The 24,927-nt window shown below is 36.7% G+C and overlaps 1 protein-coding gene and 1 long non-coding RNA gene across 2 annotated transcripts in view; one reads left to right on the top strand and one right to left on the bottom strand.

Moving 5' to 3' along the window:
- Window positions 1–1,090: 1,090 nt before the first annotated feature.
- Window positions 1,091–24,927, top strand: part of LOC129925773 (F-box/LRR-repeat protein 3-like) — a 45,650-nt gene continuing 21,813 nt past the window's right edge. The window contains exons 1-5 of the mRNA XM_056026274.1: window positions 1,091–1,192; window positions 11,301–11,386; window positions 11,496–11,601; window positions 15,313–15,404; window positions 19,421–19,667. Coding sequence (XP_055882249.1) covers window positions 11,345–11,386; window positions 11,496–11,601; window positions 15,313–15,404; window positions 19,421–19,667 — 487 coding nt within the window. The 5' untranslated portion in view covers window positions 1,091–1,192; window positions 11,301–11,344. The remainder of the gene's footprint in view (window positions 1,193–11,300; window positions 11,387–11,495; window positions 11,602–15,312; window positions 15,405–19,420; window positions 19,668–24,927) is intronic.
- On the bottom strand, window positions 1,635–7,412 carry LOC129925775 (uncharacterized). The gene is made up of 2 exons (XR_008777484.1): window positions 7,197–7,412; window positions 1,635–2,099 (listed from the first exon to the last, which is right to left on the bottom strand). It is a non-coding gene; the product is annotated as an uncharacterized LOC129925775 (long non-coding RNA).

The raw sequence follows: 24,927 nt of genomic DNA on the forward strand, positions 1-24,927 counted from the left end.
ATGGCCAACCACTAGAAATTGTTGATCACTTTTGTTACCTTGGCTCCATCATATCCAACAACACTCTACTGGATAAAGACATAAACAACAGGATAGCCAAGGCAATGGCCACCATGTCACGGTTGCAGAAAAGAGTCTGGGACAACATATTGCTGACTAGCAGGACTAAAGCCCTAGTCTACCGGACCTGTGTGTTGAGCACCTTGCTGTACGGAAGTGAAACATGGTCAACCTACTCATGGCAGGAAAAAAAGCTGAATGTCTTCCACCTCCGATGCCTAAGGCGGATCTTTAAAATAAGGTGGCAAGATAAGATAACAAATGAGGAAGTGCTACATAGAGCAGGATGCCAGGACATCCGCTCTGTTATCAGCAGCAGACGCCTTGGCTGGCTTGGCCACGTTCGTAGAATGCCAGTAGGTCGACTTCCACAGGACATCCTGTATGGCGATCTAATTGAAGGCAGGAGAGCCGCTGGTCGCCCACTTTTACGTTATACGGATGTATGCAAACGCGACATGAAGCTCTTCAAAATCGACACTGGCAACTGGGAAGAGGTGGCACTGGACAGATCCACATGGAGAGAGAGCATAAAGGAAGGGTCACAGATTGCAGATGTCATACACAACAGAAGCAGAAAGAAGGGTGAAAATGCAATGGCGCCTGGTGATTTTATATGCCCAACCTGTGATCGCAGCTGTGTATCAAGGATTGGCCTCTTTAGTCACACAAGAAGTTGCAAAGGGAAAAGATCGTCTCGCGAGACGTAAAATGCCACAGACAGATATATAACTATATTTCTATCTATTTATCTACGTATCTATCTATTTATCTATCTATCTATCTATATATATATATATACATATATTTCTATCTATCTATCTATATATATATATATATTTATCTATCTACTTATCTATCTATTTATCTATCTATCAATCTATCTATCTATCTGTTAGTTTGTTTTGTTTTAAAGGAAAAATATTATGTCCCACGTCGTAGTTTCTTTGTCTCAAAGTCTCTGTTTTAAACTTGACAGTAGTTTTATAAAGTCATTATGTCGCAAACCCATTGTACTTTATAGAAACAAAATGTGCCACCAAGAGCACATCAACGAACCAGGATCCGCTATGTATTGCCCAGGAGATTAGACCGCATCAAGCTCAGCCAGGAACACTAACTAATATAAAAAGTAATGTCTGTCTGTCCGTCCATACATCAATCTATCTTTCTATCTATGTATGTATCTATCTATCACTATATTTCTATCTATCTATCTATCTTTCACTAAAATCTAGGTATCTATACTGCTACTTTATTTATCCACCTATCTATCTATCCATCCACCCATTATTCCAAACATAAATCCTCTTATGCACTTATTCGTCCGCCCATTCACCTATCCATCTATCTATCCACCCATACACTCATCCACCACTTTCTATCTATCTATTGTGATGTTGCTAGTTCAGGCTGTCTTGAAATCAACTATGGATGACCGTTGGATTTCAACCAATTACTCTGCAATCGTTTGGGTGTAATTGTTCGGGTGTATTACGTGTAGTTGAACAACAATACAAACAAGAACTGGCACATCGGTTGTAACGAATGAAGAGATGTAGTCAACGATGATGAAAAAGTTCACATAGATTTATTCTGATAAAAGGCCACAGTAGAAGTCTCTGTCACTAAACACGTCGTTACCCTGGAGTATTCTATTGCTAACTGATTTTCCGGTCTCTAACCCAACATATCCCAAACGTCACTAGTCCCGTTCAATATGCGTCTCCTATGGTGCGTCGCTAAATAACTAACCTATATAAATAAGGTGTCTAACAGATTCCTCCCCCCCTTGAAAAAAAAAATATGTCAATATTTTTCCACTACTGTCAAGTCTTACAAAGGCATTTTCAATTTAAGGGGAAGACAACAAACATAAAATCTTGACATCTTCATCTTGACTTGACAGTTCCTCATATTCAATGTCAATGTTCATAACATTCCAGAATCATCTTCATTAGTACACAGTTCATCATGGAGGAAAATGTGGCATCTTATGGGCACGTCATATATCACAAATGTTCTTCACTGGCAGTAATCTGACAAAATACAATATTTCAAAAACAATTATAGACTTTATTTCCACATTCAAAAAATTTTTTTTCTTACCACCCTTTTATACGCTTTTGTCCATTTTTCTTTTATACTCACCCTTTTCCATAGAACTAACTTTCGTCAATGATATATGAAATGATTCACACAAAAAAAATATCCATACTTACTTTCAAATACTTGACATCAAATTTACTTATCTCCCTTTTCCATAACATATAAATGGTGTCAATATATTAATATATATTACATACTCAATATAATCATAGTTTATTTACAAAATTATTTCATTTCAATGTCATTCTAGACAATAGATCAGCTACAATATTCACAGATCCACTAATAGCTTTCACTTCAAATTTATATTCCTGTAGTGCTAAGAACCATCTATAAACACGACTGTTTTTCATGATCTTTTGCTGTATATACTGAATAGGTTTATGATCAGTTAATAAAATAAATTTCCTTCCTATTAGATAGCTCTCTAGCTTAGTAATTACCCATATTACAGCTAAGGCTTCTCTTTCAATGACACTATATTTTTTCTCTGCCTCTGACAATTTTCTACTTACATATAATATAGGATGTAAGTTATCATAGTTCTGCATTAAACAACCACCAATAGCATTACCAGATGCATCAGTTGTGACATAAAATATTTTGTCTTTATCGGGTAGTCTTAATATTAAGTCATGACTAAAAACATCTTTAATTCTGTCAATAGCTTTCACACATTCCTCATTACAAACTACTTTTTGAGGTTTTCCTTTTTTAAGTAAGTCATTTAATGGATTCACTATTTCTGCTAAGTTCTTTATAAACTTTCTGTAATAATTTACTATTCCTAATATGCTTTTAATTTGTCTTTTTGTTGTAGGTATTTCAATATTAAGTACTTTCTTTATGTTATCTTCAATAGGGCTAATCATGTTGTTATTTACTTTATGTCCTAAGAAAATTATTTCCTCCAATCCTATTTCTACTTTTTCTGCCTGAATTGTAAGTCCACTTTCTTTTATTATTTTGAACACTTCTTTTACATCTACCAAATGTTCCTCCCAACTATTATTAAAAATACATATGTCATCCAAATAGCAAATAACATTTTCTTTGTTTCCAATTATCATGTTCATCATTCTATTAAATGTGGCAGGTGCATTTACTAATCCAAAACTCATATAATTCCATTGAAAAATACCATATGGTGTTACAAATGCTGTGTAAGGTTTTGCATTTTCTGTTAAAGGTATTTGCCAATAACCTTTAGTTAAATCCAATTTAGTAAAAAATTTTGCTCTATTTAATTTATGTAAAATATCCTCTATATTTGGCATTGGATATGGGTCAAATTCTGTGATGTTGTTAAGTTTCCTATAATCAATACATAACCTTATATCTCCATTCTTCTTTTTGGCTATCACAATTGGTGAAGCATAAGGAGATGTTGATGGCTCAATTATACCTGATTCTAGTAAATTGTCTATTTCTTTCTTTACTTTGTCTTGTAAATGTAGCGGTATTCTATATGGCTTAAGCTTGATAGGTTTTGGGTCTGTTACTTTAATGTCATGTTTAATATTTGTTTTTCCTGGTATGCTGGAAAAAATTTCTTTGTATTCCTGTATTATTTTAGTTATATCTTTTGACTTTTCCTTAGTTAAATTATTAAGATTAATCTTTTGCCAAGTTTGATTCTCTTTTGTTTCTATTACAGGTATTTCCTTAATATCATTTTCATTGTGATTTTCATTTGTTATTATCATCAAGCATTCTTCTCTTTCTGAAAATGTATTTTTTATTTCCTCCTGAATGTTTTGTATCAACTCATCTTCTCTATCATGATATAGTTTCAAATTATTTATGTGATATGTTTTAACTTTCCCATTTATTTCAATTTGATAATTCACATCACTAATTTGTTTTATCACCTTAAATGGACCTTTCCATTGTTTACCAATTTTATTTTTCAGGTCATTTATTAATATTAATACATTGTTTCCTACTTCTAGTGTTTTCAATTGTCTTTTCTTATTTAGATTCTCATGAGCACTTTGTTTGTACTTCTTATTGTTGTTATATGCTTGAGTCCATATTTCTTTCAATTCTGTTGTGATTGTTGTTTCACTGTCATTATTTAATTTATTCTCATTGCCTATTAAATTTTCTTTAAAAACATCTAATTCATCTCTGGGTTTTCTTCCATGTATTATTTCATATGGTGAAAATTGTGTTGCTTCATGGATGTTGTTTCTATGAGCAAATAGTACATAGTTAATGTAATGATCCCACTTGTTCTGATTATTCTGAATTATTTTTGTTAGTGATCTTTTTAATGAACCACCATATCGTTCACATAAACCGTTACTCTCTGGGTGGTAAACCGAAGAGTATATGTGTTGTATATTATATTGTTTAGTCCATTTCTTAAATTGTTCTGACTTAAACTGAGATCCCTGATCACTCAATATAATTTTAGGTATACCATGTCTTGTAATTACTTTTTGAGTTATGGCATTAATGATATTCTCTGCACTTGTATTTGATAATGGGATTGCCTCTGGGTATCTACTAAACATGTCTATTACTGTTAAAATGTATTTATTATTATTTTCAGTTTGAATTAAAGGACCTATTAAATCAATAGATACTTTCTGAAATGGTGCTGTAGGTTCATCCATTTCTTGAATAGGTGCTCTATTCACTAGGCTTTTGTTAGATCTCTTTTGACATATGTCACATGAGTTTATGTATTTGTTGATTGTTGCTTTCATTTTGGGCCAAAATACTTGTTTTGACAAATTCCTATAACATTTCTTTACTCCCCTATGTGCTGCTAAATTATTATCATGTGTCATGATTAGAACATCTTTCCAATATTTCTGTGGTAAGACAAGTTGTTTTATTTTTTTTTTATCATTACTTGTTTGTCTAAACAATATTTTATTCTCTATACAAAATTTCTCCATTGGATTATTATTGTTTTTATCTAGTATTCTTGAATATATTTTCCCAATAATATTGTCATTCATTTGTTCTAATGCAAATGTGGGTGTTGTTTCTTTTTCACTTTGAGATATTTGTGTTTCAAGACTATTTTGTGTTTCATTTTCTATCTCTCTTTCCTTAACATCTGTATTTTCTATTTGTATTACATTACTGGTTTCTTTTTCTTCATCCTTACTTATTACATTTATTGTATTTTCCTGTTTCTCATCTTGTTTATCCATTGATCTTGTTATTACCATACTTGTTATATTTTGTGTTTCTATGCTTTCATGATTTTGTCTTATGTTTTTGTATTTGTTTTGCCAGTCTTCTAATTCTTTTCTTGAACATTCTTTAACTCCTTTTATGTTTCCTACTAACATATCATATCTCATTTCTGGTATTGCAATGCCATCACAATAACCAGTGAAAAATGGAGTTTCAATGTATACCCTTATAGCTTTAAATTCCCTTACAGTGCCATCTGCTAATTCTACTTTCCTAGTAAACCCTTTATACCAATGAGGTTTGACAAATTTAGTTTTTACTGCCAAAGTGTTACAACCTGAATCCCTGATTAATTCCACCGGAATTCTATCTACAAACCCTGGGTACACTGCAAAATTGTTCCTATTTCCTTCCATGAAATATACCCTATCTGTACCTTTATTTTTGTATTCCCTACTGTAACTCCTATTTCTATAATTTCCCCTGTCATTCCTATCTCTACTCGTATATCTACTGTTATTTTGTTCATTGTATCTATTTCTACTTCCAGACCTACTATTCCCTCTTCTACAGTTGGCTGCTATATGACCTTTTCCTTGACATTTAAAACAGGTTATTTCACTATATTTTCTATTTCCACTATTTGATCTGTTTCTATTTCTACTTCTATCAACATTTTCTTTGGTGTATCCTATTAAATCTACTTTGCTCTTATCCCTATCAGAAAATGGTTTATTTGGATAGGCATTTTTGTATACTCTCATTATTTCTGTTATTTCATCTATAGTTTTGGGGTTTCTTTCTCTAATAAAAGATTGTAACTGAGGATCACATTTATTTACAAAGTTGTCCACTAGAATAAAATTTTTTAATCCCTCATAAGAGTTATTCACTTTTTCTAATTTTACCCACTTATTGAAGAAATCCTTTTCCATATTAATGGTAGTTTGGGGTTCTATTTCTAATGATGGTATATTGTCAAAATATTTCTTTCTGAAAGTTGTAGCATTATGACCATAGGCATTCAATAATTCTCTTTTTAAAACCTGATAGCTATCATCAATATGATGGTCATGATTTTGGCATATTGTTAGAGCTTGACCATGAACAAAGTCTATCAGTATTTCAGACCACTCTTCTTCTGGCATATTAAATGTAGACATTTTTGCCTCATATCTTTTCAAAAAATCACCAATGTCATCCTTCTGTTCATCAAAACTTTGTATCTTTCTCTTTAGCCATGTTTGTGAATTAGGGTTGTCTCTTTGTGTGGTAATATTATTTGAGTTATTTGTGTTATTTCTTTGAGCTGTCTGTTCAGTTTGAGCTCTGGCTTGTGCTGCATCCAATCTCATCTTCTCCATTTTAGCTTCATGCTCTCTCTGCCTTTCTTGGTCTTCTTTTTGCTTCTCATATTCTTCCTTTCTGATCCTATCTTGTCTATCTCTTGTCTTTGACGTTCTTCTTGTCTTTCTATCTCTTCTTTTTCCCTTCTTATTTTATCTTGACGTTCCATTTCTTCCCTCACAACTTGCTGTACATAAGCTGCTAAGTCTTTTCCTTTTAACTCCATGGCCTTTCCATCCTGCATAGCTGTTTCCTTAACCTCCTTAAGGTCCACATATGATGATGTAGCCATTGTGTTTTATATTTTATATATATTTTTACTTAGCCTATATTGGTTATGGCTATACTTTAAACTTATTTTATATTTAAGTTTTTCCACACTTTTATACAAATTTTAAATGTTATGTCTCTATCTATAGATTTAGTAAATGTATAAATCTAGTCTGAGTTATATTCAAATCTGTTTATTATGTCTAGTATCACACAAATTTAAATCTAGTATATTATAGTATGTATAATAATACCATTTAGATCTAGTTATCAAGAGCACTATGACTATTAGATCTAGTATGAATAACTATGATCAATTTTAAAATTTGATGTGACTGAAGTGTCTAGAGTAAATTCAAAGACTGTCTAGAGTCTAGATCTAGAGTAGATTATGGTTCTATTTAACCATACGAAATAAATATGTGTATACAATGTCAAATATATCTTCAACAAGATATATATATCTAGAATGTACTACCTTCATTCATTTTTCAATTAATAGATCTAATTATATTCTCAAATTAGAGTCTAGAGATGATTAAAATGTACCAAAGAGTTGTACAATTTGTAGATCTAAATTTAGCCAGACGACAGTGTTTGACTACATAGCCAGTTTCGGCATTATTCTTATGGCAAAATCGTATTTGATTTTAACCGCTCAAACTAAAATTATTTTAGTCTGATTCACAATAAAAGAATCCTACCCGTACTTTCTATCATTAAGTGAAAAAAATACAGATCTAATTAAATTAATAAAAATAAATAATTTAAAATAATATAAACAAATGAAATAATTGAATGAGACTATCGCTATGGGTTGGGATATGACAATATGGCACACAATGATAACGTCACGAAGTAACCAGGCAACAACGGATATGACGTTTACACAAACAAAAACAATTACAATCCTAAACGTATAATATAGTTTTTCATCTAAATTATGTCTTCTACCCCGAACGGGTTTTAAGGCGCACCACCTGAATCTCAGGCTAACATACCAAATTTAGACAAAATCTATTTCTAAGGGCAATCTAAACATATACTACTAAGAAAAATGGCACTTAGCTTTTGATAAGAAAGATCCCTTTGTTCGGACTCCCGAATATGCTTGATCACAACAAATTCCACCGCCTCTCTTCCAGTTCTGACTCCGGTGCTACCAGTGGATACAATCCGTGTCGAGTATCCCACGTAATGCCACAGATGTCCTGATATGCCACAGCAAAATGTTTCAGTTTCTTCGACGACTGTTGATGACCGTATGTGTTGTTCCGACGACTTTGTGTATACAGTTACTGACGAATAGGTTAACGGTTCTTCTGGCGACGACTTGACTTGTGTAGACGACTACTGACAAATAACAGTCTCTTGACGGCAACTTGATCTGGACGACTGACGAATAACGAATTTCTTGACGATGACTTGATCTGGGATGACGAATAACGAATTTCTTGACGATGACTTGATATGGGCTGACGAATAACGATTCTCTAAAATAGTTCACTGCTTCTGCTGCTACTCTGGTAGTACGACGAAGTTTGCTGTTGTACTCTGCTTCACTAGACCAAACTGTCCAATGTAGACTAGGTGAGACCAAGGTCACCTCTGACGACGTTCCGTTACACGATTAACGGTTTTCAACGAAATTAAGTGGATGTAGCTGTTTCCACAACTTCAATGTCAACAAGTCTAGATATGGTCTAGACCAACGAATACTAAATATATCAATGTTCAGTACTGATAAATATTACTTCACTAACCTTCCAAAGGTTAAACACAGTGACCGTTATAAAAGTGGCAAGCAACCGGTTCAATGAGCAAACTGCTCCACAAGAATCTCTCAAAGGGTAAGACGACAGAGCGATTTCGATTTAGTTAGCTACCAACCTTGTAGTACTCACAATACTTCTGACAGCGGGCAAACTGTCCTTCTCGAAACTGACGAGGTAAAACTTGATACTCGATGTGGCTCCTATGACGAAGAAAAAAATATGTCCAACAGGTTCACTAACGATTTCTCACCCGTTATGAATGAACGGTTTCTCTGGTTGTAGGTCGATTCAGCATATGAAGATCAGGCTTTGATAATATACTGGTTAAGTCTACTCAACCAGACGTTGCGATGATTACTGTCCTGACGAAGGTCACCCTGAGTTAACGGCTCGTTGAACGTGCGATCAAACAGGCGACGACTGCATGTAGATCTAGAACAAAGTCACACTGTGATGATGCTGTGTTCAGCCGTACTCCGATGAAATCTTATATCTTCGAGTGCACGACCCTCACCTGAGTAAACGTTCTGCTTCGAGGTCCGGTTCGATGTTCGGCTTCGAGGTTCGGGCTTCGGGCGTCGGGGTCGCCACTGTGATGTTGCTAGTTCAGGCTGTCTTGAAGTCAACTATGGATGACCGTTGGATTTCAACCAATTACTCTGCAATCGTTTGGGTGTAATTGTTCGGGTGTATTACGTGTAGTTGAACAACAATACAAACAAGAACTGGCATTTCGGTTGTAACGAATGAAGAGATGTAGTCAACGATGATGAACAAGTTCACATAGATTTATTCTGATAAAAGGCCACAGTAGAAGTTTCTGTCACTAAACACGTCGTTACCCTGGAGTATTCTATTGCTAACTGATTTTCCGGTCTCTAACCCAACATATCCCAAACGTCACTAGTCCCGTTCAATATGCGTCTCCTATGGTGCGTCGCTAAATAACTAACCTATATAAATAAGGTGTCTAACACTATCTATCTATCTATCTATCTATCTATCTATCTATCTATCTATCTATCTATCTATCTATCTATCTATCTATCTATCCATCCACCCATTATTCCAAACATAAATCCTCTTATGCACTTATTCGTCCGCCCATTCACCTATCCATCTATCTATCCACCCATACATCCACCCATACACTCATCCGCCACTTTCTATCTATCTATCTATCTATCTATCTATCTATCTATCTATCTATCTATCTATCTATCTATCTATCTATCTATCTATCTATCTATCTATCTATCTATCTATCCATCCACCCATTATTCCAAACATAAATCCTCTTATGCACTTATCCGTCCGCCCATTTACCTATCCATCTATCTATCCACCCATACATCCACCCATACACTCATCCACCACTTTCTATCTATCTATCTATCTATCTATCTATCTATCTATCTATCTATCTATCTATCTATCTATCTATCTATCTATCTATCTATCTATCTATCTTTCTATCTATCTATCTATCTATCTATCTATCTATCTATCTATCTATCTATCTATCTATCTATCTATCTATCTATCTATCTCTATATCTATCTATCTATCTATCTATCTATCTATCTATCTATCTATCTATCTATCTATCTATCTATCTATCTATCTATCTATCTATCTATCTATCTATCTCTATCTTTCTATCTTTCTATCTATCTATCTATCTCTCTATCTATCTATCTATCTATCTCTCTATCTATCTCTCTATCTATCTATCTATCTATCTATCTATCTATCTATCTATCTATCTATCTATCTATCTATCTATCTATTTGTGAAACAATTCTGTTTAATAGATTTTGATTTCTGCTTGACTACTATTTTGTTTTAAAATTAAACCTTTAGCATCCAAGAACTTCAAAAAAACAGTCAAACTTGACTTTTGACAAACAGCGCGTGAAGAAGCAATGATAAATATTCTTGCAAAGAGAAGTTCTTCATGGATTTCTTTATTCATATTAAAACGAACATATGCCAGTTTTAATGTTTCATTACCAGGCATGGTTAACTCGTCCAGATTTATAGAGAAATAAGCCTATGTTGTTTGAATCTTTCAATGCCATAACTCATTTCACCACTACGATTTTGAACTTTATTGATGCTTGCATGAATTCGTTTCACAATATCAGATAAAGGTTTGTGTAAAACGTAACGTCTCCAATAGCTGGTCAAATTATTGTTCGTCAACAGTTTTCGGTTTGACAGAATTCGCTATAAGTAGAGACATTGTACTAAGCTGGCAAACTTCTCTTTGCGATGTTGAAGCTGACATTTGTTCAATGTGTGTCTTAACTTTATCTTTGAGTGCTGTATCGTCGTGTTGAGACCCAAAGATAGGTCATTATTGAAGACAGACGTCAAAGACGAAAAGAAAACGGCGGAAAACAGATTTTAATATAATTCAACGTTTAAATGATTATTTTCTCTATTTATAAACTTAAATTCTCGATTTTCACTACATGTTATATTGCTACTATTGATAATATTTTTATTTGCAACTAATAACTTTTTTTGGGGGTGGGGGGGGGGAATATCATTTTGTTACGCACCCTTTCTATTTTATAGCCACACGCAACATCCACGCATGCAAACCTGGCCTATTTCAATGTATGGATTGTATGCAGAGGTCAATGGCCATTCAAAACCTCGCAGTAAGTAGCTTTATTTGTTTATTTGAACTGGAACTTTTCAGGTTTTTAAGTTTTTAATTTCTAAATACGTCCCAAAAATGTTTTTTGCTTTTTTAAATGTTCTTATAAGGATTATGATAAAGGGCCCAGCAAAGATTATGGTACAGGGCCTAGCAAAGATTATGGTACAGGGCCCAGCAAAGATTGTCAGACCGAACCATCAAAAGGTACAAAAGGTAATGTCTCTTTCACTCTAATCTAGATATCCATATCATTACCTTTACATATCTATCTATCTATCTATCTATCTATCTATCTATCTATCTATCTATCTATCTATCTATCTATCTATCTATCTATCTATCTATCTATCTATCTATCTATCTATCTATCTATCTATCTATCTATCTATCTATCTATCTATCTATCTATCTATCTATCTATCTATCTATCTATCTATCTATCAGTGTGTTCGTCTGTCTGACTCAGTATGTCTCTCTCTCTCTATATGTATATATTTTTGTATTTTTCTAACTATCTATTAGTCTGTCCGTCTATCTATCTATCTATCTATCTCTCTCTCTAACTATCTATCTATCTATCTATCTATCTATCTATCTATCTATCTATCTATCTATCTATCTATCTATCAATCAATCAGTCACTCTAATCCAAATGTCCATATTATAACAATTATCTACCTACCTACCCACCGAATCAGAAACCCCTTTAGCAACGAACCATGCTGAGAATTACTCCCTAAGAGCACGGAAGAGGAAGCGGGCAGTGAGTTATGAGGTTGCATATTTCCTTGTCACAATCGTCCATCATGCATGACGCGACACTCATAAAGAATGTGGTCTACTGTTTCGTCGTCCTCGACGCAAAGGCTGCACCGTGTGTCGTAGTTCTCCTTGCACCGTCCATGCACCATGCACCCTTTCTGTCTGGTCTACTCATTCCCTTCCTGTGTAGCTCTCGTCCCTTATCGGAAGCGTCCCAACTGTCGAACCAATGTGATAACAAACGGGTGTCGGCTAGGGATCGTACACTCGTGAGAGTGGATCCATTTCCGACTCTTTCCACTACCCACTTCAATGCTACGATCATTGCTTCCATCTCAGCTTCCGTGCTGCGTTTCCCATTGCAGGGTCCACTTAGCTCCACACTTTTTGGATTGCCAGAGTCGGACCACCGTACAGTACCCAGCTCTCAAAATGACTTCAAGCGTCTGCACAGATCCGACCGTGTAGATGGTGCCACTCAGCCGGATACGAAGCAATAGTTTCTCTGGCTGTATGTAGTAGCTGTGTAGGATCGCACCGCTTTGTCACTTTCGGGTCAAAAGGGCTCTTCTGTACCGTCGGCATGCCGAAAGCTTAAGCCGGGGGGAAGGAACCGGACGGGGAGAGAGCAGCCTGCTCCACCTTTAGATTCACCTCTCTAACCAACCCACACGCCACATGCATTAAGCAGGGCCGTTTTTTTTTTTACGTCTTTTGCCCTTCCAGTTGCTGCCTGTATCTCTCGAGAGCTAGTAGAACGGCTCGCTCTCTGCGCAAATTCAACGGCGGCACATTGGTCATAATTTCCCCAGCGGAAATTGGCGTTGTGTGAAACGTACCACAGATGAGTCTGATGGCTTGATTCTGAACAGCGTCTAGCTTCGCTAGAACTATTGCTTCTGAAGTGCAAAGTTTAGCTCTACATGGGTAAAAGCGTTAGTGAATGTGCTTGTCTCATCTTCGCCATAGACCATGCTGATTTTAGCTTTGGCCTTTCTGGAGCCATTAAGGGCTTCCGACATGTCGCTCCGTTTTGCTGACTTAGAGATAGCCGCAAAGGCACTGTTCAGAGCGTCTGACCTTTTACGGTCTGTGACCACCATGCTTTGTGCCGTTAGTAGGAGCGCAGCTGCTTTTGGTTCTTTCGCCCTAGCCAAGTCATTAAGGAGTTTCCAAGCCTGTCGTGCGTCTGCAACATCCAGGTTAGCGCTGGTCCTGGTCCATTTTAGTCTCGTACCCTCCGCGATGGCTTCATTTATCTCAACCGACAGCTTATTGTAAGCACGTCTGGTATTATCGTTTGGTCGACGACTGTGCCGCCTGCGTGCGGCACTCCTCAGTCGGATTAGGAGTGCAAAAGCTGGAGACCAAAATGGCCTAAACTTACGCCCACCATAGGACTACGGAATTGCCCTACAAGTGGCGCTCAGAATGGCCTTCATAAAGAGTATGTAAACCCGGTTAATGCATTCAACTTGGACTTCCAGCCCGCGCAAAGAGGCATCCGATGCACTCTTAAACAGCCCCCAATTGTCACGTTTGTAAACCCATTTTGGTTCTTTATATGGGGTCTTCGTGTTGAGCGTTAGGGTTAGGGTTTGCGAGTTCGATAGTGACCAAAACCGGCGGGTGGTCGCTATTGACGTCTTCGAGCACGTCCACTCTTGATTGCAACTTTAAATTAGCTGACACTTGTGACAACACGCTCCCATTGCCAGTGTGCAAGAAGGTCGGGGAGCAACCAGATTTGTTTCGTCGCATATCTCGAGCAGTCGCCGCCCTCTGACGTCTGTCTCCGGACACTCCCAAGGTGGGTGACTTAGCGTGAATATCGCTTGCAACGATCATCCTCACGCAATTTGAATAGCAACTCAGATTTGGGTGGGTTGAAAAGTTTTACGCATGTGAATATGTGAATCGCTGACCAAATTTGAACACCTTGACTGTCAGCGTATCCGTCTGTCCGAGTCCAGCAAGGGCGCTGGATTCCACTAAACGGGTCGTCAACCAATTCCTCACAAACGTTACGAGTACCTGGCTTCGTGAGCAAGAACACTGTAAGCCGTAAAGCAATAAAGAAGGGGTGGTCACTCGTCCGAGCGTTGAGTTTCTGACACATGAGGACACCTACCTCGTATCGTTCTACAACTATAGAGAACTGCCGATTCAGGTTGAGTTGGATTATCCGAAGCTGTTTGCTATGGTCGTAACCGGGTGTGGGCGCACCACAACCCCCTTTTGCATTGCCTCCTGGTGAGGTCACCTTTCTGGATTTAGTGGGGGACACAACTCCCCCGAATGTGCTAGAGGCCGTCGCGGCACTCGATGGACTGGGCCCTGACGTTGTGCCCGGGGGGGTGGGGGGGGGTGATGGCCACCTGACTCACCTACCTTCTTCCTACCCTCTATCTATCTATCTATCTATCTATCTATCTATCTATCTATCTATCTATCTATCTATCTATCTATCTATCTATCTATCTATCTATCTATCTATCTGTCTTTCTATCTGTATTTCTATCTATCTATCTATCTATCTATCTATCTATCTATCTATCTATCTATCTATCTATCTATCTATCTATCTATCTAGCAGTGTGTCTGTCTGTCTGTCTCTATCTATCTATTTTTCTATTTATCTAACTACCTATTAGTCTGTATGTCTATCTATCTCTAATCTACATATCCATATCGCTACATTTACATATCTATCTATCTATCTATCTATCTATCTATCTATCAATCAATCACTCTAATCCAGATGTCCAAATTAGAACAATTATCTACCTACCTACCCACCGAATCAGAAACCCCTTTAGCAACGAACCATGTGTGTCGTAGTTCTCCTTGCAACGTCCATGCACCTATCTATCTATTTTTCCATCCATCCATCTTTCTATTAATCCATACATATATCCTATCTATTCTACCCTATCTTATCTATCTATCGATTTATCTATCAATTTATTTAAACTATATATCTATCCTATATTCTACTTTACTATTTATTCAATATATATATATTTATATATATTCATTCTATCCACCCATCCATTCATGTATCCGTCTATCTTTCTTTGTCAGTCAATCGGACTCGAAGACAAGATTTATTATTAGTAATAAGGACGGTATTCTATTTTTCTAAAATCTTTTCTTTTTTAGAAAGTTGTTCTTTAAAAAGGAAATATCCCTTTGATGAGGCAGATAGGAATAATGGCAAGTTTAGAAAATTGAATGGGGGAAGAGCGTTAGAGGTAACTTTCTATTTTACCTCTTATTTAATTACGTTTTATAAATTAAGTTTAATAAATGCAAGTACTGTTGAGCTGATTCATTCACTTATTGAAGCTTTATTTTGCTGCGATGATAGAATTAACTCTTTCTCTGCTAACCGACGATACAAACGTTGATTCCATTAGAATGTGGTAAATAATTACGAAGAGAAAGAGTTAAGAGGATTATTAAGTCTTTTTTTACATTTCCTCTCAGCAGCTTTCACTTTTTTATGGGATCTAAAAACAAAGACCTGGATACGGATCTCAAAAACTGCTCTAACAATTTTTCTTGAAAATTGACAGTTTATGTATATCTTTAGTAGAGATGGGAATTGAACTCATTCTTTAAAGTTCAGGTTCGGTACGAATGTGTCAGATTTAAGTTCGGGTTTGGTTCGGTTCAGTCAGATGTAAAGTTCGGGTTCGCTTTGATGTTAATTAGGTAATAGAAAACTATGCAGATGCAATAATGTTCAAATCAATTTATTAGAAAAAACAATGATACCGAACCTTATTCCGATAACGGGCAATTTTAATTTCCGATACATAACATAAATGATACACAAATATAAATACAAAATAAAACAATTTTGTTAGAAACTTAGATTAAACAAACTTCTGAAAATCCCGCTGCATAGCCGTGGCACCATGTCAAAGCACTAAATCTAGATGTTCGTCTTTGAGGTGAATACAGTATACACATTTATTTCAATTTGCTAAATGAGTTCCAATTTCGTTTAGTAGGCTCTTATGTCAGCTTAAACATGCGAAATCAACTTGTTTTTCATGTAGTTTGTTATTGAGTTCATTTAGATATGATGTGCTGTCACTTTAAAATGTCAAATCCCAAAACCACGTGATATTTGTTTCCTTATCTCGTCAAACAATTTTCAGCTTCATGGATCATATCAAAAAAATTTTGGAACCTTTCCTCTGCTTAACTTGCGCACTTCACCTGCGCACTTCACTGTAAACAAAAATGTCTTCAGAAAATTCTTTAAAATTTTGAATGTTAAAAGTTTACAATGCTGAAAATACCATCACATGGTCCTGATTTAACAGGAGGTTAACAGAGGTTCCGTTTGACCTCAGATTTTTTCAAATAACTCTTGCTGCAAGTCCGCTATGGCATCCAGCCATACTTCTGCTGGTGTTAGTAGTCATGCCCATAAATTCCTCCCGAAACACCCTTCATGATGTCTGTAATTTCTTTATCCGTTGTTTTGTTTCATTCACGCTATCTTTTCTGTGATTTAAAATTTCTTTTAGTTTCGCGAATAGGTAGCAAGAGTTGAACAGTATCTGTCAGTATCTGAAATGTCGGCGGCAATAGAATACATTTCGAACTTTGCAGCTCTAGCTCTTAGTCTTAAATAAAGATTTCTAGCAGTCATGGAAGAATAGAATATTGCACAACCATGATTCAGTTTGGTTAAGGTAAGGTAAGGACAGTTCGTTCGGATCGGTTCGTACCGATCAATTTTAAAGTTCCGGTTCAGTTCGGTCGTAAGTGAGGTTCGAGTTTACTTTGTTCATTTCGGGTTCGGTTCGTTTCCCATTTCTAATCTTTAGGAAAATAATTACAAGCCTAATATGTGGCCTCAGACTTGCAAAGGCCTTTCTTCAAAGAATATTACCAGTTAAAAGAAGATGCAGAGAAAGCGGTGTGTACACATGAAAGAATGGACATGTCTGTCATTGAAAGGAATTCTATTCATGACTAAAGATAGAGAGAAATGGAGAAAGACTGTCAAAAGATCATGTGTGGTGCCCCAACAGTTTAACAGTCTAATGCAGGGGTGGGCAACCTTTTTCTGCCGAGGGCCGCATTTAAAAAATTTGCTGACTGGGGTGCCGCACACACACAAACACACACACACACACATATTTATATATATATATATATATAGATTGCAATCCCATTTGAGGAATTTAGATTTAAACAAGATTTAGCAATTTCTTGAACTAATTTTACGAATGATTTTTCTAACTTTCCTTAGCGGCTGCTTACATCACATTTCACCACCAATATATAGTTGTACTTAATGTGAAGTAAATAACTGTTTACTCTCGTGCAAAGTGTTGTATTGGAACCGTGGAACTAGCTTACTAGTTGTTATCCTTGTGACTGCTGTCAAATTACAGTCAAAAGTGGTATTTGATATTTTGGATTTTTGGCACATCACTAAGCATCGACCTGTTCCCTCGATCAATTTCAAACACAAAAAAGCACGTTCACAGATGAATGTGAAAGTTTAGCATCAAAGTTTTTTAAAGTGCCGATATACAGGCTCTGGCACCCATGAGCTCCCGCGAAAGAACTGACTGGAACTTCTCTTTCATATCATAGGAATCCATGTAAGTCTTGTACTTTTCAACCATTTCAATACAAATAGTTTTACCTTTTAGATAAGGAAAATAATAAATCCTAATTGTACTTGCTGGCCTCAAGAAATGGAATAGTTTTGTTTGATAAGATCTAAGATGGACATACATTTCATGTGTAAACAACAAATGGTAATGTTTCCGATGATAAACATGAAGTCTGTCGTCCACTCTTCATTAGAAATATTAGTAACAAAGTCACAGTCAATGTCCTTCAAGGAACCTAACAATTGTTTCTATGAGATTCCATATTCTTCTAATGCTAGGCCAGCAGATACCACTGTGTTACCGAACATGGGAATATTTTGTTTCCAAATCTACAAGTACTTTTTGGGACTGCCAGTCAGGGTCGGCCTTAGATAATTGGAGGCGCTAAGTGAAGTGAATTGGGTGGCTCCAAGTGTATATTAATTATCTTTTATTAATGAACAGTGAAAAAACTGTAGTTATGCAGCTTATAAAGCATCTTATGTTCTTCAACATTAGCAGTGAGGACAAGTTTCGCTATTTCTTTTACGGGGCTCTCAACAATCATAGGCCCTAAACGACTGCATGGCTCACCTATGCTTAAGGCCGGCCCTATGTTTTTAAATTTGAGTCCATATAATTACAATAATGTTTGATAGTCAATACAGATTTGTGTAAACTTTCACGTAATGAATTTATGGTTGAGTTATTGTTCTTTATATTATTAGAAAGCCTGTTTTTCTCAGCCAAAGCACTGTCTCCATCAGTTGTTAACCTTGCCATCTTGTACAAGCCAACGCAACACTTGCCACACAGTTCTTTATAGATACTGGCCTGGGCTTGTGTCTTTGACTGAATGTTTCGAAATATTTCCATTTAAAATAATCTTGGTTTACGTTGAACTTTTTAGAATGACGTTAAGAGACAATGTTTCTTTAGTCTCTTCATTATAAGTGATAGGAATACAAAGTTTCGATAATATCTATAGATATTTACAAGTATTTATTTTTTATATATTTTCATTTTTATATGTGTAATGTGTGGGCATACTTGATTTTTTTAGGTGTCCGCGTGCCGCATAAAACACTTCGGCGGGCCGCATGTGACCCTCTTTCCGTAATTTGCCCACCCCAGGTCTAAGGAATAGGGAAGGTGGTGAAGAAATAATGGATTGATTAATGTTCTAATATACACACCTATAATATAATAAAGATTGTTAAACTATGCCTAGAGATTGGAGGATTCTTGAGAGTATTTACCATAAAGAGACCACAAAACGAGTAGGTGGTAATCAACCTACACTGTTGCTCACATTTTAAGTCGAGAAATGAAGCTACTGTCTGACACGTAAAAAAATATTTTTGTTCAATAACCTATTAATAAAGTATTCTACTAAAATAGTTTCAGAACAATTTCATTTATTTTTTGCAACTTTTCGGTCATGTGGCCCGAAAGACGAGTGTTGGGAATTGAATCAGTTGGGCATCACTGGTATAGATAGACCTATAGAACGTCAATATAGGCCTCACATGACCGCAGCTTAGTTTCTTAAAATCACTATATGCTTATTCTTAATATCAATGTCGTCGAAATACCCTCATAAACTTGTAATTCGAAATCAAATATATATATTTAATTTTCAGATGCAAGAAAAACCCCGAAAGTGGACTAACATGTACCAACATGTCATGATTCAAGTTTTTAGCCATTTGACGGGCAAGGACAAATCCAGTGCCGCACTAACTTGTAAGTCATGGTATCAAGCCTTTCTACACCCAGGTCATTGGACATCAATTGCTATAAATCTCAAGGATCTTGATTTTCAATCAGTATTAAAAGTAAATGAAGCAATATCTTGTAATTTGAAAAGTATTTCCATTGATTGCTTTGGTAAGTATTTTAGAAATATGTTATTATCTATCCCATGGGCGTAGCCAGGGGGGGGGGGTTCAACCCCCCCCCCGAAATGAAATCCCCCCCTTAGGGGGGGGGGATCGGAATTTAGTGAATGATTTTTTGCTTTGATTTTGTTTATTTTAGGTGAGATTTTAATACTAAACCATCAATTGCCCCACCACAATCAATGGGGTTTTGAGTTTAAAACCCCTTACCAGGGTGTTTTGAGTTTAAAACCCCCTACCAGGGGTTTTGTGTTTTAAACCCCCTACCAGGGGTTTTGAGTTTTAAACCCCCTACTTGGGGTTTTTGCAGTTACCCCCCCCCTCTTCTGTGAAACAAAACAAAACAAATGCAAACGAAAATCCCCTAATTCCAAGAGCACAGTTAAGGGAGATTTTGATTTTAAAACCCCCTCCAAAATTTACGATAAACCCCCTCTTCAATATAAAAAAAAGTTAATTACGCACTCAAAATGTTATGAGCGTAGCTAAATGGGTTTTGACTTAGTTTTTAGTTTAAACCCCACTTCAGCGGGGGTTGAAGGTAAAAAATACCTCTTTAATAATAAAAACAAAGCAAATTATACAGTCAAAATGTTTTGAATGTAGTCAAAGGGGTTTTGAGTTTAAACTCCCCTCTAGTGGAGTTTGAAGCTAAAAAGTACCCCTTCAATATAAATAAAAGCAAATTACTCATACTAAAATCTATGAACGCAGCCAAAGGGGTTTTGAGTTTAAACCCCCCGCCAGGGGGGTTTGAGGCTAAAAAATACATCTTCAGCAAATTACGGACTCAAAATGCTATGAGCGTTGCCAAAAGGGGTTTTGAGTTTAAACCCCCAGTCAGAGGGGTTTAATGCTAAAAATACCTCTTTAATATAAAAAAAAAGCAAATTACACACTAAAATTATTTGAGCGTAGCCAATCCAATCGGGGGTTTTGAGTTTAAACCCCTCTTCTACAGATGGCGTTTGTTTAAAGTTTAAAACCCCTCCAGATGGTTTTGAGTTTAAGATCCCCCTTCAGAGCATTTTGAGGTGGAAAACCCCCAACAGATGATTTTGACGATAAAACTTCTGTTTTCGATATAAAATTTAAAGCAAACTACAGTCACTTAATTCCAAGAGCGTATTCAAGAGTGGTTACACATTTTTACCAGTGGCAGGGCTCCCTTAATAAACTGTAGTGAAAAGTCATCTGCCGAAATTGAAAAACACTAAATATGGCTCAACAAAGATGGCTAAGACAGATTTTAGTAGTCAATTATAGAGCTCGGAAATCCTTTGCCGAACTGGGAGTCGACCCTTTAGTAAGATTGTGACAGAGCGTCGCATGAGGTTTGCGGGACATGTTCTCCGACAAAATGAATTACGCATAAGAAGAGTTGCAATGATATCCTAGTACAACTTGACGCCACTCATTCATTGAGGTCCTCATGGCAGGTGGGAAGAGGCTTCAGATATTACCAGTGACAGATTTTTATGGAAACAGATTGACGTCAAATGCTCCGAACGGCGCGGTAGGGTCTAAGTCAGTAAGAATAGCACATTAGGTTTTTGAAATAAAACGTTTTAATAGCAGGAAAATGCACTGTAGATACCTCAGAATATGCATTTTTTTGGATTTCAATATCAGAAATAGTGCTTGGCGGCGGGCCTTCGCCCCGCGCTGGGGGAGCTGTTAGCGCTCCCCCAGACCCCATTGCTAGTATTGGCGGGGAATCTACAATTTTTCCATTAACTCATGGAAGAACCTATTCTAGGGCACAATAAACGTCTTCCGAAAGAATGAAGGGTCAGAATGCAATAAAGATTATGTACACACACACACACACATAAATACGTATAAAAAAAAATTCGCGGGGGGGGGGGGGGTCGGGGAGGGGAGAAAAAAAATCCCCCCCCCAAAACCCTCCCCCCCCGGAAAAAAAATCCTGGCTACGCCCATGATCTATCCATCTATAGTTGGGGTTAACAGACATCGGCAAAAGTAAGCCACGACTCCTTTTTGCGATGGTTTTCTCCGTCTGGCTGGCTTAAGTCTCAAGTATCAGAATGTCCAGATTTTACACTGTTGTTTGCTTCAGTTGCATATAATGTATTAATCGATACTGTAATAACTTAAGGGAAGCAACTCAACGAGAAATAGGTGTTTATTTACACGAGGACATGTTCTTGAATTGTCAACTGGTATCGTACGTCTCACTTGGAACACCAAGGCCAGCAAAAGCGAACAAAAGCTTCCTTTCACCAGCCTGAATTGGATGATTGCGAGTTTCCCTCTCTCGCCACCCTGTCCGAGGGGGGGGGGTGAGACTCGGGGTTAAACTAGAGTTTGTTTATGCTTTCACTTCCAATGGACACGGACACTCCGAACTCGCGGACTAGAGACGCGGCCGAAGGCCGCACCACTGGATTCCCCCGTCATATTCATATATTGTACGTATCTAACCGTGCAGGACTCGCCATTTTGTGCAACTGCCCCTTGAGGGATGGCGCCTGGATGTTGACAGATCGCTGCGGAGCTCTTTTTCACCCCTGCACAGTGCAATGGCGATGCTCTCGCACCCCCTTAGGCACTCCCGCGGGAACCTTGTTTCGCTGACCATTTGGCCTAGTCGTCCCCTCCTACCACCGTTTCCACCCAGGCGCCACGATGAGGCAGGGCAGCAAGCCTGGAACACGAGGACATCACATACATGTAGAACATCTGCCTTGAGCACAGCATCTCATATCGGTTCTAGCTGAAATCACCAATGTAATAACTGATGGGAGGCAACTCAACGAGACATAGATGTTTATTTACATGGAGACATGACAAACACATAAGACATCTGCCTTAAGTACAGCATTTTTATATGAACTCTATACTTGGGAGGAAATCGTTCCCTCTTCTCTAATGTCAACATCATTCCTAGTCTAGTCACTAATAGTGCGCACCTTCTGCACTATCTTGGATGGCGGTGTGCATGGCGGGGTTATAACAATAATTTGAAACATCCAGTTTAATTTCACATTAACTTACCAAAAGTTGTAAGGCTTCACCATAAAACACGTATTCACTGCAATGATTATAAAGAGGACAAAGTCAGTTTAAAAAAACATACATAATGGACTCAGGACAACATTCTCAAACTACAGGGTTATCTATACTGCACCGACTAAAATTTATTTTAAAAGACCTTTTAATCTGGAAAGATGTGTCAAAACAGCGACCAGTTGCATTAAATTCTGTGAAAACTTGTGCTACAGTAACTAAAATTATTAAGATCTACCCCAACAATAATAAACCATTGGTCACTGCAAAATAAGACGAGAAATCAACAAAAAGAAAAGAGTTGATCAGTGGCAACAGACATGAAAGGAAAAGAGCACAACGAAATCTCAACATTGCAAATGAGGAAGGGAGGAGAAACTACCGCACCAAGCTAGAACACTTGATCAAGACAAGTGACATGAGACGCTTGGGGTATCATGAACAAATTGGCAGGAATACAAGTCAAAAGTGAAAATAATCTTGTTACAAGAGAGGATGAAACATTATAAAACGAGCTATTTTACTTTGACTATTGTTTCGTCACTATCCATTTTAATGTTTAAGCCTTAAAACCGTATGAGATATCAAAGTTAACATCTGTGTAAACAATTACTACAGAACTAGTATACATGATTTTCCAAACCGTCAACCCAATCTGGTAGGCCTGATGGAATAAAAGGCAAGTCTTAAAGGAATGTGCTGAACAACTAGCAGAACTTTTCCTAAGGATTTTTTCCACTTCATTACTCAACCATGAGATACCATCTTTGTGGAAATGGTCCATAATAGTACATGTGCCAAAATGTCCAAACCTAAGGAAATTAATGACTTTAGACCAAGGGCGTAGCTAGAGATTTGGGGGCCCGGAGGGATTGACCTCTTTGGGGCCCCTTGCATTTTGACAATCGACATCATTACATGAGATAATGTACTTAATAAAATTAACAAAAAAATAATCATTAAGAATCTTTTAACGAATAATACAGTTGTTTATTGGCGAAATAATGCACAAGTGACTAATCTCAATTCATATCGCTTCACGTCGTGCTTACCATTAGAAACCAGCTTCCTCAATATGTCGATTGGTGCTTGTGGCACTGATTTGTTGATGAAAAGTGATCGTGCATAAATAATATGGAACAAGCGATTAGCCTGTAGCTCATCAAACAAGAAAAAGTAACACAATTTTTCATCAGCGTGTCCACATGGTTTTCCAGCCTTTGGAATCTGTCCTTCATCTCCATATGAAGTTTGTGCAGCACTTCTGTCGCAATACGTTTGAATTGCAGTTCTATTGACAGTCCTACATTAGAACTCAACTTCCCATCAAGTCTTTTCTTTCTTCTGATTATTTTGATTACAGGACATCTGTAGCATTTACTACCTTCTATTGCTGTTTCGATGAATCAGTTTCGTCCGTTTCTCATCATTTTGCGGAAAGCATGAAAGGGTTTTAATTTCTTCAGCAGCTTCCCGTATGTGCAGTCGAGACGTTTGTAGTTTCTGCTGAACTTTATTAATTGGGCGCAGGAAATTTGACCAGAATTTCTTTCATTCTTATCTTATCTTATATAATACAGACGTTACTTCAAAAAAGAAGATGATTACATCCTACGCGTCATGCATTCAGTCATGCATATTAACCAATGACTTAAATTCTGCCAAGTCACTGGTTTTCCTGGCTAGCTCAGGCAACCCATTCCATGCTCTAATAGCACTAGGGAAGAAGGAGTATTTGTACAAATTTGTTCTAGCATATGGGACGAGGAATGTGCCTTTATCTTTGTGTCTTTCAGAGTATTTTATTAAACTTTGTTTTTGTATTTGAATATTATGGTTTAGTGTTTTATGTATAATTTCTACTTTACTTTCAAGTCTTCTGTCCTGAAGGCTTTTTAAATTTAGTGATTTTACTAAAGGTGTTACTCTAGTCAAATGTGAATATTCGTTTGTTATGAATCTCACTGCTCTATTTTGTGTCTGTTCCAGTTTCTTAATGTTTTCTTGAGTTGAGGGGTCCCAAACGGAGGATGCATATTCTATTATTGGCCTAACCAAGGTTAAATAACATTTTAGTTTTATGTTCTTATTTGATTTATAGAAATTTCTTTTAATAAATCCTAATGCTTTGTTTGATTTTTTTTTATAGTTTCATCAATATGTTCAGTTGTTGATTCAGAAAGTTTTTCCAACAGCTTGATGATTTTGTCGAGATG

This window comes from Biomphalaria glabrata, chromosome 4, assembly GCF_947242115.1.
Source record: "Biomphalaria glabrata chromosome 4, xgBioGlab47.1, whole genome shotgun sequence".
In the NCBI taxonomy this organism is placed as follows: Eukaryota; Metazoa; Mollusca; class Gastropoda; family Planorbidae; genus Biomphalaria; species Biomphalaria glabrata.